General features: G+C 38.5%; 1 protein-coding gene across 2 annotated transcripts; it reads left to right on the top strand.

Annotated features, from left to right (window-relative positions):
* Nucleotides 1-15: 15 nt before the first annotated feature.
* LTA4H (leukotriene A4 hydrolase) lies at nucleotides 16-15,312 on the top strand. Of its 2 annotated transcripts, none has more exons than XM_053978507.1 (19): nucleotides 16-387; nucleotides 1,345-1,475; nucleotides 3,559-3,679; nucleotides 4,136-4,204; nucleotides 4,882-4,986; nucleotides 7,332-7,384; nucleotides 7,920-7,992; nucleotides 8,302-8,442; nucleotides 8,664-8,687; nucleotides 9,647-9,717; nucleotides 9,831-9,942; nucleotides 10,781-10,925; nucleotides 11,003-11,106; nucleotides 11,461-11,531; nucleotides 11,764-11,818; nucleotides 12,650-12,745; nucleotides 13,260-13,342; nucleotides 14,072-14,176; nucleotides 14,489-15,312. In XM_053978507.1, the coding sequence occupies exons 1-19, from the start codon at nucleotides 16-18 to the stop codon at nucleotides 14,607-14,609; spliced, it is 2,052 nt and encodes a 683-aa protein (XP_053834482.1). In that variant the 3' UTR covers nucleotides 14,610-15,312. The 2 variants fall into 2 exon arrangements, with proteins under 2 accessions (XP_053834482.1, XP_053834483.1); XM_053978508.1 differs by lacking the exon at nucleotides 16-387 and adding an exon at nucleotides 491-753.
* The last annotated feature ends 1,320 nt before the right edge of the window (nucleotides 15,313-16,632 follow it).

The following is a 16,632-nucleotide window of genomic DNA, read 5'->3' as shown; positions in this document are numbered from 1 at the left end:
GTCTCCCGCATCCCGATGAGAGCCAATTCGAGCCAACCAAGTTTCCTGACTCACCCACAGTCACACCCCCCTTCTCTCGCAACGCACCATGGGTGTTGTACTTCTCCCGCCGTTCCCCCGCCCTCTCCGCGCGGAGGGCGGCACTACACCTCCCAGGGGCCTCCCCTCCCCTCTCCGCGGCGGGCTCTGTGCCGCACGGGGTGGCAGGGCCGGCCAGGGCGGGCAGGCGGCGCGGAAGCGATGGCGGACCCGAGCTCGTTCGCGTCTCCCGCGTGCTGCCTCACGCGGCACCTCCACCTGCGCTGCCGCGCGGACTTCGAGGCGCGCGTGCTGCGGGGCACGGCCGCCCTCACCGCGCGCGCGGAGCGCGAGGCGCTGCGCTGCCTGGTAACGGCGGGGGGGGGTGGGGGGGGCGGTGAGGGCGGCGGGCGCGAGGGGACCCCGCGGACCGTGAGGGGCGAGCCCGGAGCCCGCGCCGGTGCCGCCTTCCGTCTCCCCCGTCCTCCCCTCGGCCGTCGTCCCGGGTCCTTCCTTCCTTCCCTGCCGCCGCTCGGCCCTTCCCGGACCCGCCGCCCCTGCTTGCTGCTCGGCTGGAGCCTGACAGCGCCTCGCAGCCCCCGGTTCTCTCTTAGCCCCCCAGAGCCGGCGCAAGGGAAGGGCAAGACTATGTCTTCCCTTTAAAGCGGCGAAGAGCATGCTGCCGAAAAGATGGGAATAAATCACTGGAAATCTAGATTTAGGGCTTTTTCGCCTGTGTGTTTCGTTATGCCAGCTGCTTTCTCTGTTATCTCTGCAAATAAGCGTGTGAACCTCTTAAACTTCGCATTATATTCGAAGTTCGGGGGTTCTGGGGTTTTCTCATGCGGACTCCATAAAATTCTTTTGTGGTTGGCGCTTATTTTTTTAGGGAAAAAGCCCAGTCCTATTAGTAAAAAGAGTAACGCCTCGTTCGTGCTAAAAAATGAGTACTGCACTATTTAATTCACCTTCCATTGCATGAAGGTCTGGATTTGCAGTGGTGTGTTCCAACAGAAGCCTTAGTAGGGGCTTTTATACCGTTCTCCTCACTTCATAGCAGTACTGTGGAGTTGTTACCTTTGTGGTTTTTCTTAATAAAATCACTTCTATGGTTAGAAGTTGGTTTTCTTCCTCTTTCCCCTCCAGCTTTCTTAGTTCAGTGCTGCTCTCTTAAAATGCTGGTTCCCAGTGGTCAACGCAGTCAGCTTTTCTGGTTTTATTTAGAAAATACTTTTTCCTTCAGAGGGACTTGTGTTTAAGATTTCATTGTGCTGCATTTATTATTTTACACTATTTAACTGGTATCCAACATGTTCTTTATCACAGGTCCTGGACACAAAAGATGTAAAGGTATTTAAAGTGACTGTAAATGGACAGGATGCACAATTTGCTTTTGGAGAAAAGCACAGTTTCAAGGGGACCCCTCTAGAAATCACATTTCCAAGTGAACTAAGAAGGTACACACTCTTCCCTGCTCCTTTGGATGGTTTTCAAAATGCTCTGTAGCTTGTCTGCCTGTAGGGTTGTTGAGTAAAGCTTGCAAAGAGACTTATAAAATAGAATCAGGGTACTTTTCGTATGATCTTGTAGATTAATGTCATATTTGCCTTTCATTACTCAAAACTTTGAGAGTGTTTGCATCTGTCCCCAGACCTTGTATCAGGTACAAAATTGCTCACTGAACTGAGTAGCAAAATGATGTGAAATGTATCACAATTTTTCCAGTGCTTCATCAGTAATATTGTCTCTGCTTTAACTACCTGGTTCAGAATTGTTACAGTGTAGAGCACATGGAGATACAGCCCCCTTTGGGTCTTCTTTTATACGAGGGCTGGTTCTGCATTTCTGTAGAACTTCAGGTTACCACTATGATTAGATTCGAGCATGTTTTCAAATAATCAAAGTTTTATTTTGTTGACTGCGCTAACGCATGTTAGCAGCATGATGGAGAGTGAACTAACCATGGTCTACCTCTTAAAGTATATGAATTAAAAAGCTGTTGCCAAATTACAGTATGTTTTTTGGCAGTTTGCTTTGTATGTTGTAACTCAGTGGTATCTCAGTCCTCCATGGTGCCAAAGCTGAAAGCTGTGATTGTATAAGGAAGTTCCCTTGTTCGAATACAATTGAATATTAAGTTGCTTCCTACTTCTTATTGTTTGGTTTTTAGAACTCATTGCTACCTCTAAAAACTCTTTCAGTTTAGTCTGGTTTTTAAGCTTTTTTTCTTTTTAATGTTGTACTCTGAATTAGTGCAGTTAAGAAACACAAATAATGAGGAAGAGAAAGGAATGTCATAAAATAGTTGTCCCTTCTGGAGAAACACTTCTGGTCTCTTATGAAATTAAATACTTGAGCAAACAGGCCACATCAGAAATATAGGCCCATTTCTTTTATTTGACTTTCAGCTGCTTTTTTTTTTTTTTAAGTTCTAAATTTCCTGGTAAGAAAAAAAAGACAGAGGTATGTGTTGTGACCGTAAGAATTCATCATCTAGTGTGAGACATAGTCCCCCATGTAACTATCAATGAAACAGTGATAGGAAAGGGTGGGAGTTACAACTGGAGGTCTGATTGTTCAGAAAGCAATATGCCTTATGGTAATACCAGTTATTTTCTCTTTTCTTGTCTAATATGTACTTTGGAACACTGGTTATAAACCAGATGTGTACACCTGGTCAGCTTATCTAGTGTCCAACTCCTCTGATTAGCTGAAGTTTGTTCTGATTTATGGCTGGATTGTTTATTCCAAGAGTTGCATGTATAATCTGGAACTTTCTGAGAACAGAAGCAAGTACTTCCATGTACTTTGGGTGTCAGTGATGGTTAAGATATGTTTTTAATAAATAAGAGTATGAATGTGTCAGGTTGGTGTGTGTTCCCTCATTAGCAAACTGATTCCTGTCTTACACATAACTGTTAGTTTTTGCTTGACACCAGTTCTGAAACCCTAAATAAAATCTGAAAATTATTTCTTTTTCTTGTTAACCCCTACTGTTAATAGGAGTTAATTCTACAATTAATGATAATTTTCAGGGTGTTTTTTGCTTCTTAAGGATAATACAGAACATTAACATCAGACACAAAATCTAAATTTTTAATGCACAGAATACTTAATACTTCTATGTTATTCAGTCATGTATCTTCTTATGTAGGATTTTGCACTTATGTAGGGTCTTTTTTTGTTTGTGTATTGCAGAGGGGTTTTTACACTTACATGTACAAGGTAACTTAGCTGTGACAAAACTATATACATGTAGCTGCCCCAAATAGTCTGTCCTCTCCTTGAAGAGAGAAGAGGAAAAGTTTCTGGTTAGTAAAAACAATAATAAAAGTGCCTTGGGATGTAAAAATGAAATAAGCTAACCATTTTTAATACCACAATTGAAAGGGAATTATTGCTTTTAATATGACACTTGTTCTCATTTTTAATGCTTTTGAGACAGTGCTGCAGACCTGTTTTTCAGACATCTTTGCAGAGGAATTTCAGTGTGATCAGGATTTATGTCAAAACAGTCTGACTGTGTTCTTTATTATACAGGGGACAAGAAGCAATTGTTGAAATCTCTTTTGAAAGCTCTCCACAGTCTTCAGCTCTCCAGTGGTTTACTCCAGAGCAAACTTCTGGAAAGAAATACCCATTTCTCTTCAGCCAGTGCCAGGTTGAGTTCATTTTTTCCAAACTTGTTGACATACCACTGTACTTTCCCTTGGTTTCTAAAGAACTGGAGAGAAAGGGGAAGGGCAGTAGCCTGTAACTTCTAGCTGTGTGTGTCAAAGGTCCTAAATGAAAACACTTAATGTTAGGGTGTTGTTGAGATTTTATTATATGTTTACAATTTAGTAATGCTGGAACTGTTTTACCCACTCCAGTATCCTTGTTGAAGAACATATAGTCCTTTACAACCAATACTTTTGTCGCTTATCTGCCTTACCTACTATTATTCCTTTTACAAAGGCCTGTAAGCTCTAAAGGATAGAAGTACTGGATTATAGATAATGAATTCTCTGGAGGAGCTGTATAGACTTGCACTATAGTGTATTAATTGATTTATTTCTAGTCCTCTGCCTTAGAAGGACAGTTTTGTTTTATCTTCTTTTCCTTTCTCCCTCTCTAGGCTATCCACTGCAGAGCCATTTTTCCATGCCAAGACACACCTGCTGTGAAACTAACCTACTATGCAGAGGTAGATGAACCTAAGTCACGTGTCTTAACTGAAAACAGCTGCTACAATGGGTGAATTTATATTGGGCAGGGTTTTTTGGTAGCTGCCAGCATGTGGCCTAATATAAAACCAGAATATTGACTTTCTGCTTAACGTGAGAGGAAAGAGCTGATCTTCCCTGTGGCAGTTCTCTAACTTTACCACTTCCTTTTTTGTATATGTCAACTCTTTTTCATTGTTATGTATCTATTTGCAAAAGGAAGTAAAAATGCAGTAGTAAGAAAGAAAGATGCTGGAAAGATGAAGGAAAAGCTGACAGTAAGACAGCAAAGAGTGCTGTAAAGTAAAAAACACTTGAAAAGGCCTTAAGTAATATATTCTGGTATATAGTTAGGGGATATTTGTAGTCCTGATGTAAATAGTTTTAAGGAAGCAACAAGTAAGATAGATGTGCACTGTGACATTACAATTCAGTTGTCTGAAGAAAGTGAGCCTTTTACTTCTGTTGGAGATACTCCTCTGATTAATTCAATATTGCCTGTCTTAAAGACAACATTTTCCATATGCCTTATGTTCTACTTGACAGAGATGACCTAACGACAGAACAAATCTGGGCTACTCTTTGTTATCAGCTGCTTGTAATATGGAGTATAATGCTGAGTGCCTGCTGCATTGCTTATGGTTGGGTGCCCTTGCAGATATCCGTCCCAAGGGAGCTGGTGGCTCTGATGAGCGCGAATCGCGACGGAGAGGCGCCCGACCCGGAGGACAGCGCTCACAAGATTTACCGCTTCAGCCAGAACGTAAGTGCTCCGGGCTAGGGAATGGCTGCACGAGGTCTTATTCCTCACCTGTGCAGCTCAGAAGCGCCTCAGGTGTGGTTTTGATGTCATGGATAAATCATGTGACTCATATAGGTCTTTGCCACTCTAGAAATGTGAGGCATTATGGAACTCCAGCTCTGAGAAGACAGCCAGTAAGTGCTGGTGCTGCTGGTGTTTACTGGTCGTTTTTGGCATTCCCAGAAAAGCCAAATTCAAGTTTTGAAAATGTTTCAATACTCAAAACTAGTCCTGTCACAACTTTTTGTCTGCACTGATTTTTGGAAAATAGTGAAGATGCAAATAATATGGGAGGAAGTTTTGGAAAACAGACCCTGCAAATTTTAAGCTCACCAAGAGCTTTCATCTAAGCAGTGAAACTCAGCGTCAGAAGCAATTTTTAGCTTGAAGTTAGGCAAATTCTGACAACAGATTTAAAATTTTTTTTTGGAATGTGAAAACTTTGGTTTCTATGGAAAGTATCTCCAGCCAATTAAAGATTACTGTTCTCTGGAAGTTTTATTAAGTGGTGCAACTAGTCTAATGATTCCACTGCTCATAAAGCAGCAGTCCTGATTTACTCTTCTGGCATTTTTGTTCTCACAGTTTTTTGGATTACAGTTCTGGTGTTTATGAGCTCTTTTGGTGATCCCAGTTCATTTTGCTGAACAAGCAGATAAAATGAACATAAATCTGGACTGTTGACACTGTATAACTGCAAGGAGGAATGACATGATGTGACTGGAGGAGAGGAGAGGTTTAGAGTACTCTGAGCAGCAGCAGCTGTCGGGTTTGATTTGGCTGCTGTGTGAAACCTGAGAGAGGGGCAAAAACAGTTCCCTTATCTGAGAGCACATCAGTAAGCAGTGCTCTGCCCTCTCTGTGGAGCCAAAACATTTGCCACTCTCAGTCTAGTACAGAAGTCTTCTATGTTGTCTGTGTAATCCAGAGATGAATGTTATCTAGGAATACACTGTTGATAAGCATGATGGACCTACACCAGAAATAACATTTAGTGTAATTGAAATTATACTACACTTTCTAATACATAAAACCATTACTTTTTTTTACAGAGACATGCTTTTCTTTAAAGAAAACACATTAAGCACAAAATACACAAATGAAAAAAGACATGGAAAAGCACATGCATGTCGCCTGATGCTGACACTGATTTGTTAGAAGAGGTGTCTGTTTCCTCAGATGAAAAAGGCAAATGCATCAAGCTCTTGGATATGTATATGTGCTGAGGCTTACCTAAAACTCCTTTTTCTGCTCCTGCATAGCCAGGCTGGAAAGAAGAGTAGTGGAGAGCAACCTCTGTAAAAATGAGTTTACAACCCAACAGTCATTGACATTTGAATTTCAAAATGTCAGATTAGCAAATTGGACATCAAAATGTAGAGGTGTATTGATAGTTTTTTCATAACTTATCTATAACATAAGTTAAGGGACTTTGTTCTTTTCCATAGTATATTCTGCAGGTTAATAGGTAAAATTAAAACACAGGTAATGATACGGGTATTTTAATAAACACTATTTGAATGGTTTGTGGATAATAGTGGAATAAATTTTTCTGAAATTGTGTCTCCAACTAATTATGATTTTAAGTCTTACTTATTTAACATTGTTTAAATTCAGACGAAGTGGACCTTTTACAGGAATAGCTGTATTATCCCCTTTTGTTTCCAGAGCACTTGGAGAAAGCAGTTCTCTATAAAGATACTTCAGTCAGGAGTTTTTCTCATTGAAATAATAAATATTTAGAGTTTTTTAAATTCCAAACATGGAAATCAAATATATACATTTTGATTTTTCCTGAATCTTTTTTCTTTAATGTATTTATATCCATAAATATTCTTGTTTAGTTCATTAAGGCTCTTCCTGCATCTTTCTGCGTGATAAAACTGCCCTTTATCTGAGCAATATCTCTTAACTTCTCCTTCCATAAAATTTAGTGGAACTGAAATGAATATGGAAAACTGACTTTCTTTTGAAGAGAAACCAAACCAGCAGGAATTTTGTATGCAGATTTTTTCACACTTAGAGTTTGAAAAATACTTAGAGTTTTGTGGGTTTTGTAAGTTTTTCAAATACTTAGTTTTGTGGGTTTTGCCTGAAACATCTGTGAAGCAAGTACATCCTGTAGATAAAGGAGTATCATTTGGGGAGAAAGAACAGTGTTTGTGAAAAAACAGTGCCTGCCTTTAAGGCAGGAAACTCTGGAGGAAAACTTCTTTATTTATATACTTTTGTTCTTCTCTGAGTCAGTAGTCTGATAACTGACATTAGAAGTAAGATTTCTTTATTTTTCCTATGTTCTTCACCAGGTTCCCGTACCTTGCTACTTGTTTGCTTTAGTGGTTGGAGCTTTAGAAAGTAGGTGAGTGAATCTGTGCAATGTGTGAATATTAATAACCACAATAAATCTTTTGAGCTTTTTAAAAAACTCTTTCTTATTTCTAAATTTAAAGGGTCTTAGAGATTCAGTTAACCTGTTTATTTGTATCAAACTGCATGTATCTTGATTTGCTCTTGAATAATTTTTTTACTTGTGCTGTAAATTAGAGAAAGCATAAAGAGTTCAGACCTGAAAAAGCCCTTAGTGGTTAAAATTTAGCACAGGGAATAGATCTTCTTTCCTAGTTAACAGATAAGCCTTTTCTGTTAAAGGCTTTAAAAATCTGTAAGTGGTTTTCCTGTTCTTTTTTGCTGAATAATGCTTGCATGTTTGTTTTGTTTTCTAAGGCTTTGCTTCAGCAACAGAGAGGAAAAGCAGACAAAGATTCTCTAATGAGTTTCCTCTGCAATGTTACTCAAGAGCTATGGGTTACAGTTACACATATGCTATCTGTGTTAGTTTTAGGATTACTTCTGGTTCATACTGTCTTCTTGGCATGTATTTTTACTTTCAACAGAAAGATTGGCCCAAGGACACTGGTGTGGGCTGAAAAGGAACTGGTGGATAAATCAGCCTATGAATTTTCTGAGGTGAGTAATTAACAACAACAAAAACAGTATTGTAAGATAACTATTTCACATAGTATTGGAAAAGAAACAGACTACATTTCATTGCTTTGATCATCTGTAGCTCTCCTTTGTCTACCTCCCATCCCACAAAATGCTGCTATTCTATTGCAATACAAACTTAGTACTGAAAATACATATTGATACAGTCCCATACTTGTTTTACATGTGGGACTTGGCAAGGTGAAAGGGAATGAAATATGGGATCAGTAGCTTAGTTCAGTGTTTGTAGTCAGAAATCATCTTAGAAACTAATTTGAATTCTTGTTTCAGGCTGAAGCTATGCTGAAAACAGCAGAAGATTTGGCAGGACCTTATGTGTGGGGACAGTATGATTTGTTAGTCTTACCACCTTCTTTTCCTTATGGTGGTATGGAGAATCCTTGTCTTACTTTTGTAACTCCAACACTGCTGGTAAGTATAGCAATGATAAAAGTCAGCTTTTCCTTAGGGCTTGCATGTCAATCAGGTGATGGATAGTAATGCACAAATTGGATTAGTCTTCTTCCTAGAAAGACCTGTAAATGTTCCTGCCTCCTTTGGAGTTAGGGATCATACAAGCAACTGCATGAAGTGATCTATTTTGAGGCTGACTTGAACCTAACAACTAACTTGGCTTTCCCTTTTCTTTTTAGGCAGGTGATCGATCTCTATCAAACGTAAGTCAAAAATAGATTCATCTCTTCAAGTAGAACACAACTTGAAGATGTATCTGAATTCCTTTATAATAAATACCTGAAAACTTGGTCTCTTTTCATTGGGGAAATTAAAAGTTAAGGCAGTAACTCAGGAACTCTTACAAAAGCGAGTGTTAATTTGAAGTAAACTCTGTAAAGTGTCTATTTTGTATAATGGACAGATAGAAATAACATGGGTGCCTGTATACACAGGAGGCTGACTGTGGTTAGCTGCTCCATAACTCTTTTCCTGTCCTGTTAAACCACAACATCTGTGTATAGATATCTCATTAAAAATCACAACTGAATTGGTCTCATCAAAATAATTTGGAGATAACTTCTTCCTCTATGTGTCTGTGCACTAGAACTCATATTATATACAGATTTCTTCAAAGTGGAAATAATGAGTATAATTTTGAATAAATCCTTTTTTTTCTGCAAAGTTGAATACTCTGAATGCAATTTTATTGCCTATGTCTTTTTACTAGATTGATGTACTGCTAAACTTAAAAAAAAAAAAAAAGATTGTCTTAAACGAAGAATACTGAAATATTTGACATGGGTACTTTTTAATGTGTCATGCATTGTTAGCTTTCCCACTACAGAAGTTGCTTAGGTGAGAAAGCAGGACTAGTCCATCACTTGTTATTCTGTATTCTGAGATCTGATTTCATAAACAAGTTACCTACACCAAGCTATTGATCAGTATGGCTCTATGGCTTGCAGGCTGGACATTGAAAATTGTTTCTGTTAGCTAGGTTAGCATTGGTCCTCTGCTTAAAATTTATATGGCTAGATCTGCAGAACTGTGAATGCTAACTTGGTGAACATAACATAGCAAATGAGATCTCATCAACTTTTTATTCCTTCTGTTGGGATCTGATGCATTTTTTCCAGAGGAGAATGGTGGATTCTAAATGGTGGATCTGTTTTTGTTTTAGGTTATTGCACATGAAATATCTCATAGCTGGACAGGAAACTTAGTAACCAACAAAACATGGGAGCATTTTTGGTGGGTATGATGTTCAGTGCAATGCAAATCATATTTTAAATTTAATCTGCAAAGAGACTAACCAAATTCATTTTACCATCCTACCAGTGCTGACTTCATCAATGTCTTTCCAGGCTGAATGAGGGTCATACTGTGTACCTGGAACGCAGGATCGGTGGTCGGTTGTTTGGTGAGCAGTTCAGGCACTTTCAGGCCCTAGGAGGTTGGCGAGAACTGCAGAATACGGTAAATATAAAGTCATCATATGGGTTTCCCACAAATAAAATTTGTTTTATCCACTTTCCTAATGCTTTCTTATTAGAGGATGAACAACTTTGATTCCAAGGTGTTTGATTGCTACCCAAGGTGTTTGATTGCTTCATGTACTCAGATTAGATAAAGCTTTTTGAATTTTTTAAGCTTTTCTGTGAGGATGAACATCTTTACAGACTCTTCTGGTTGTTCTGGGTATCACTAAATTGCAGTATTACCTGTTAGCATACTGGTAAGCAGCTGAAAGTTTATCAAAATTATCTGCAGCCATGATCATCAGAATTTACAGTGCCTCATGCAAGCAACTGATTTCTTACTGTCTAAGAGGGTTGTTTAGTTCTGTGTTTTGGTAGCATAACCAAACTTTACTTTTCAGATTTCTAGTCTGTGATATCTTACTAGTTCCCTGAGCAGCCTAGAGTCTGTTCTGCCCATATCCAGAGCTGAAGTTTTGCTGGCACGTCTCCTTCTGTCAACATAGATTTTAAATTCAAAGGCTTAATGACGTAGTTCAAATAGTTTGCTAATAAGGGGATAAATATAGCCAGACTAATAGGTGCTCATGATTAGACAGGCATGATAGTAATTACCTGCTTTGAGACATCTGGAGCACAGGGTGGTTGATTCTAAATTTTAGTAATTTAAGGTTTGTGCAGGTTCAGAACTTCAGGAAAAAGAAGGAAAATGCTTTGAAATGAAGCTGTCTCAGTTTTGGATGGTTTATATATAGAATTTATAAATAGAATTAGTACAGATCTGCAGGAGTGCCAGTTTTCCTAGGCTGATATGTGTTCTTTTGTCTTTGGCACAGATAAATACTCTTGGAGATAAAAATCCTGTAACCAACCTCGTCATTAATCTGGATGAAGTAGATCCTGATGTTGCCTATTCATCCGTGCCATATGAGAAAGGCTTTGCTTTGCTTTTTTACCTTGAACAGCTCCTTGGAGGACCAGGTAAGCATTAGTCAGATTTTATATGTTTTTGTTTTCCACCTTAATTTCAAACACTAAAACATTTTCTTTTCTGTTAGATGTCTTCATTGGCTTCTTGAAGGCTTATGTTCAGAAGTTTGCTTATAAGAGCATCGTAACGGAGGACTGGAAGAAGTTCTTGTACTCCTACTTCAAGGATAAGGTTGGGTAATATTTAAAACTGATTGCTTGAAACCCTTTAATTATGTGAAATTCTGACTTAGGTCAGAACTTATTTAAAGACCCATTCTTTATATTTCTTTTTTTTTTATTTCAAGAAGTTAATATGATGTAATCTGGCATTTATGAAGATGGGTTTGCATTATGATGCCTTTTATTTTTTTTTTCTTTTCAAAGAGGGGAATGCTTTGTTTTGAAGTAATCTGTGTAGAATTCTTTGGGGTAATTGGAAGAATGTTATCAAAACAAATAAAAAGATTGAAACTAGATTTCATTTTCTCAAAAAAAATCCTAAAATCAGATTTAAAATTTAATAAGGTTTTGTGTTGCTTTGTAGGTAGATATTCTTGATAAAGTTGACTGGAACTCATGGTTTCATGCTCCAGGAATGCCACCAGTGAAGCCTACGTAAGCTGCACTCTTCTGTAGTTCAACTTTTCCTTCTCCAGATTGCATGTGATTTTCCTAACAGTGATAAAGCAGTTTGTAAACAGGGTGAAAGTCTTATAAATGTTTTATTGGAAAATGCCCTAGTTCTATGTAGGTGTATATAGCAGTAAAAATAGTCACTGTTAATGCTTTCAGTCTTTTATTCTATAGTTATTTCATTATGTGAACCTTTGTTTTTAATATTTGACAGGTATGACATGACACTATCAAATGCTTGCATTGCCTTGAGCCAAAGATGGATCCAAGTGAGTGGTTAAAGAATGCTGAAGTGTCCCTGTCTTGAAAAGCTAGTATTTTTTGTTACACAAAGAGAGCCATTCTCTTCTGAAATCTCTCATTTGTTGAGAGTGTGTGTATTTATAGTCACAGTATGGCTGCCATGGATTATGCATTTCCTAGACTAGACCTTCATTGTAGAGTCAGGGAATTAGCTGTGACTTCTGTCTGTGAAGTGCAGTCCATATTTTAATAAGGTACAGAGCCAACTTTTTGTTATACATATGTAGTAACCAAACAGAAAATACTATTTTTGAAACCCTGATATTATGGTTTGATTTAAAAACAAATACCAGGGTACCTCTACATTACTGATTATTGTATTAGCAGTAGTTCGTCTGTGGTATACTGGAGTTAGTATATTTCTCATCAAAAACTGGTACATAAAGTATATTAATTAATACCACATAATTTTCTCCTAGTTTGAAGCATAAAAGTCATACAACTAATAAAGAATTCAGCATACCCTCCTTTTGTTACCTCTGTAGCTTTTCACTGTACTTACATCCTATCTTTTATCTCTTTTTCTGAATGTTAATTTTTATAAAAAATATTTGATTTTTCACTTAACTAGCAGAAAGACAGTGGGGATAAAAACATCAGTGGAGAGAAAATAAGTGAAGAGTACAAACATCAGCAGCTTAAGTCTCTCCCTTCCCCTTATTGTAACATCCTGCACAGATACAAATCAGTATCTTCTTTAAGTGAAATGGCTCAACAGTGTGAATATCAAAACAGAAAATTACACCTGATTGTATTTTGAAATACCTATTAAAAATTAAGTAACTGTTCTCTTTTAGGCAAAAGAAAGTGATTTGGGTTCATTCAGCTCAGCAGACCTGAAGGAAATGTCATCTCATCAGTTAATTGAGTTCCTGGCACTGTTGCTTCTGGAGGTAAATGCACACCTGGGATGACTTGATTCTGATATCACAAAAGCAGACATAGAAGCTCTACTGTGCATTGAAATTAAGTTAATCTTTTTCTTTTATGTTTTGCTAAATTAATCTGCTCTCATAGTTATTGAAAACTTCAGCCTTGCCTCCCTTAATATGTCTGGCTCTTCAGCTAATGAACAGCACACAGTGTTTTGGATTGGAAGCTAAAAACAAAACCATGAGGTGTTTGAATCGGTCTGTACCAGATGTTATAGCAAATAAGCTATAAATAAAATTGAATAAAAATACTTTTTCTTGAATGTTTCAATAGTACAGAATGCGGGAATTAGGTAATATTTATTCCTTGCCCCTTTCCATACACTGAAAAGATAAAAGGAATAAATAAAATATTTGTCATGGTAGGACTTCAGTTTCTTTGTAGCATCTATCTTCTTGAATCACTCTGTTTATTATTGAAATGTCTGGCTTGAAGTCTTCCTCTGGCTTATTCTGACTGCAATTTCTTTTTCAGGCACCTCTTCCATTGTCACATGTCCAACGCATGCAGGAAGTATATAACTTCAATGCTATAAACAACTCTGAAATAAGATTCAGGTTTGTTCTAGTATGGGCACTTTTAAAATACTAAATGTTTTCATAAAACAAGTTGTCCTACTTCACCTGAGACATCCTGTTTTACAAAACTGGGGCAGGGTTTGGGTTTGGGGTTTTTCTTGTTGTGGTTTTGTAAATGCATGTGCAGGCATCATGCTTACTAGAGTGGTATCATGTTATTCATGAATTGGGCAAATACAGTCTAGTAGAATAACTCAGTGGACAGCTGATAAGCTGTTCTTTATTTTAACCTGGCATGCTAACAAAAGAACCTGATGACCTGATAACAAAGTATTTTAAACATATTGTATGGTTTCTACTTCTTGTAACAAGATCAATTTCTTTTTAAATCAAAATAAGCACATGCACCCATGGTGACATTTCATTTGGTTGGTTTGTTGTTTGATCCATTGGTCAAATGGGACAAGTGCTGTATAATTCAGTTCTGAGTGATGCAACTGGACACTATTGTAATATAAAAAAATACATAGCTGCAGAAAATAATCCTCCATTTTGGAGGAACTTGACTGCAATCTTCTCCTGTTGTACAAAAAAGTTGATGTATGTAATGTGCTAGTAAAACACTAAATATCTTATGTTCAGCTAGAATCTCATTCCCATGATACACAGCAGTGCTCAAAGCATTTATGGGAACAGAATCATTACATAACCAACCACCACATTACCACAAATGAAATTATAAGTGCAAATTTTTTCTTCCACCTCCAGATGGCTGCGCCTCTGTATCAGGTCCAAGTGGGAAGAAGCTATTCCTCTGGCTTTAAAAATGGCAACAGATCAGGGCAGGATGAAGTTTACTCGACCATTGTTCAGGTAAAAGTAATCTCCAAATTGCAGGAGCTCATGCTGTTGGCATTTCTAGTATAATGGAATGTATAATACTTGAAATGCATTTATTGTACATGTTCAAGTGGCATAATACAGAATTCTCTGTGTACTGTGAACAAGCTTATCTTCAGAGGCTCTTTCCACTTGCTGACATTTTTTTGCATAGAAGAAAGCTTAGTCCCAGGATGCACATTAAGGCAAGGCTTTTGAGGGAAAAGTGAAATCTTAGGAAAATCTATGTTGTATTATTTTCCTGGATTTTTGTAATTATGCCTCCCCCCGCTCCTTCTTTTACAGGGACCTTTACAATTTTGACAAGAGTCGAGATCTGGCTGTCAAGACGTTTCTGGAGCATAGGGCCTCTATGCACCCCGTCACTTCAATGCTTGTGGGCAAAGACTTGAAGCAGGACCAGTGACAAATGTACTTATTTCTTTGAGATTTTTGTGTTGCTGAAAGAAGAGACGGATTGCCCAAACTGTTGATATGCGTGCTTGATTATGCCATAAAATGCTCTACTGCTTTGGTACTTATGTAACTTAAAATTAATTTTCCAAATCAAGTTCAGTACTGTTGCAGTAGATAGCACTGCCAGCAGACTCCAACTACTCCCAGACTGACTGCAGGCTTCCCTTGTAGACTGATGCCAGCAGGCTCCAACAACAGCCCCTCGCAGCAGGGCCAGCAAAAAAAACTCTTCCCTTTCTGTCTCTCCCCCTCAACCAGCTAAGCTACTCTTTTATAGCATCCGTCCTCATTGGACACAGCCGTGTCCCAGTAAGGGCAAGGCAGTTCCTCCTCTTTGATAATTAGCACAGCTGTAATTCATCAGGGGCAAGGCTGCTTGCAATCCATTCTCCTACACTTTCTATTTTGCATTTCCAACTAAAGCAGCAAAATGGCAACATCTCTGGAATTGAGAGAATGTTTTCATTGCAAGCAATTTTTAGAATACACAAAAACTGCTCTGAGATGGGGTCATTTGTTAGTGATAGAATTGAAGAACTTGGAAAATTAATTGGTGGATGGTATGGCTCTTTGTGCACAGCATTCTTTTCCATAGCACAGTGGTTGAAACTTCAAGTACCTAAAGAATAAAAAATAAATCTTTTCATTCCCTATTTGTCTGTCTTGTCTATATATTGATATGTACAAAAAGTTTTGATTTAATAGTTCTGTTTTATTTATTCATCTTTGTTGTGGGAGAAATTTTTATTTTGAGTCCAAGAGGACAACGAAGACCAAATGTTTTTTCAACCCACTATTTATTTTCAAAATTTATTATTGTAGGGGGGGCTAAAGCCCAAGTCTTTCCTTACCCAGTTTGATTCTTTTAATATTTGGATTTTTTAACTAGTTCTGGGCACCACCCCTCGTGCTCATATAACAACTGGAGATAAGTTCAAAAACAATGGGAGAGCTGTTTTTCCTGCATTTGTTACAGCAGTTCCAGCCAATGGTTAAATGATGCTGTGGCAAATGCTGCCATCTCTAGGCTGAGTCTTGCAGCGAGTTTGATAAGAACAATTTGCATGAGTTAAATCTGTTGGCATAGGGATAACCCATATGAAGGAGTGACACACAAAACCAAAAAGTGCTGGTTTAGGGGAGGAGAGTGGCAATATAATTGTGGCAAAAGGTTTGGTTTAATCCTAGCACTTAGGATGAGCAGGGAGCCTGTCACCTAATTTCCTTCCAAGTTTTGATCCATGTATGCTTTCAACTTGTGGTTTAAACCCAGGCAGTAACTTATCCCCATGCAGCTGCTCACTCTCCCCCATGGGATGGGGTTGGGGAGAGAATTGGAAGAGTAAAATTGAGGAAAGTCATGGGTTGAGATAAAGAAAGACAGTTTAACAGATGAAGAAAAAGCTGCACACAGGCAAAGCCAAACAAGGAATTAATTCAGTGCTTCCCATAGGCAGGCAGGTGTTCAGCCATCTCCAGGAGAGCAGGGTTACTCGGGGAGACAAATGCCATCACCCCAAAAATCCCCCTGCTTCCTCCTTCTTCTCGCAGCTCCATATGTGAGCATGAGCTCTGGTCAGAGGAGGGGATATGTAATGTTAACAGGCTCTGGTTATCAGATTGCAATGAAAACTGTCCTTTGTTTATAAATGCCTTATGTTACTAGTTTCGGGGTAACTTGCATTTTGTTGTAAAAGCCCATTTCTCATGTACAATGCTTTGGCAGTTAGAGTTCCTGCTGCCAGATAATCCTGGTTTCTCGCTGTCAGAGTCAGAAAAAAGAAAATTGATTCAGGCATGGCTTTCTCTGGCATGGTCCTAGGTAGCTCTGCTGGGACAGTGTCTCCAACTAATTGATCCCAAGATAACATTCCTACAATAATTAAACCCTAGGTAGTCCCTTTGTTTAGGAACACTAGTGTGGCAAGCATGGACTATGAGTGTTGTTACCATTTTGCCTTTAAAACAAGAGG

Source organism: Vidua macroura, chromosome 5 (genome assembly GCF_024509145.1).
Source record: "Vidua macroura isolate BioBank_ID:100142 chromosome 5, ASM2450914v1, whole genome shotgun sequence".
Classification (NCBI taxonomy): Eukaryota; Metazoa; Chordata; class Aves; order Passeriformes; family Viduidae; genus Vidua; species Vidua macroura.
This window is presented reverse-complemented; position numbering and strand designations above follow the sequence as displayed.

What these genes read in the sequence shown, in the direction of transcription:
- LTA4H (XM_053978507.1), top strand. Translation starts at nt 16, where the DNA reads ATGAGAGCCAATTCGAGCCAACCAAGTTTCCTGACTCACCCACAGTCA. An exon ending in AACTAACCTACTATGCAGAG is followed by an intron (nt 4,205 to 4,881) that starts GTAGATGAACCT and finishes GTGCCCTTGCAG; the next exon opens with ATATCCGTCCCAAGGGAGCT. An exon ending in GGCGAGAACTGCAGAATACG is followed by an intron (nt 9,943 to 10,780) that starts GTAAATATAAAG and finishes TCTTTGGCACAG; the next exon opens with ATAAATACTCTTGGAGATAA.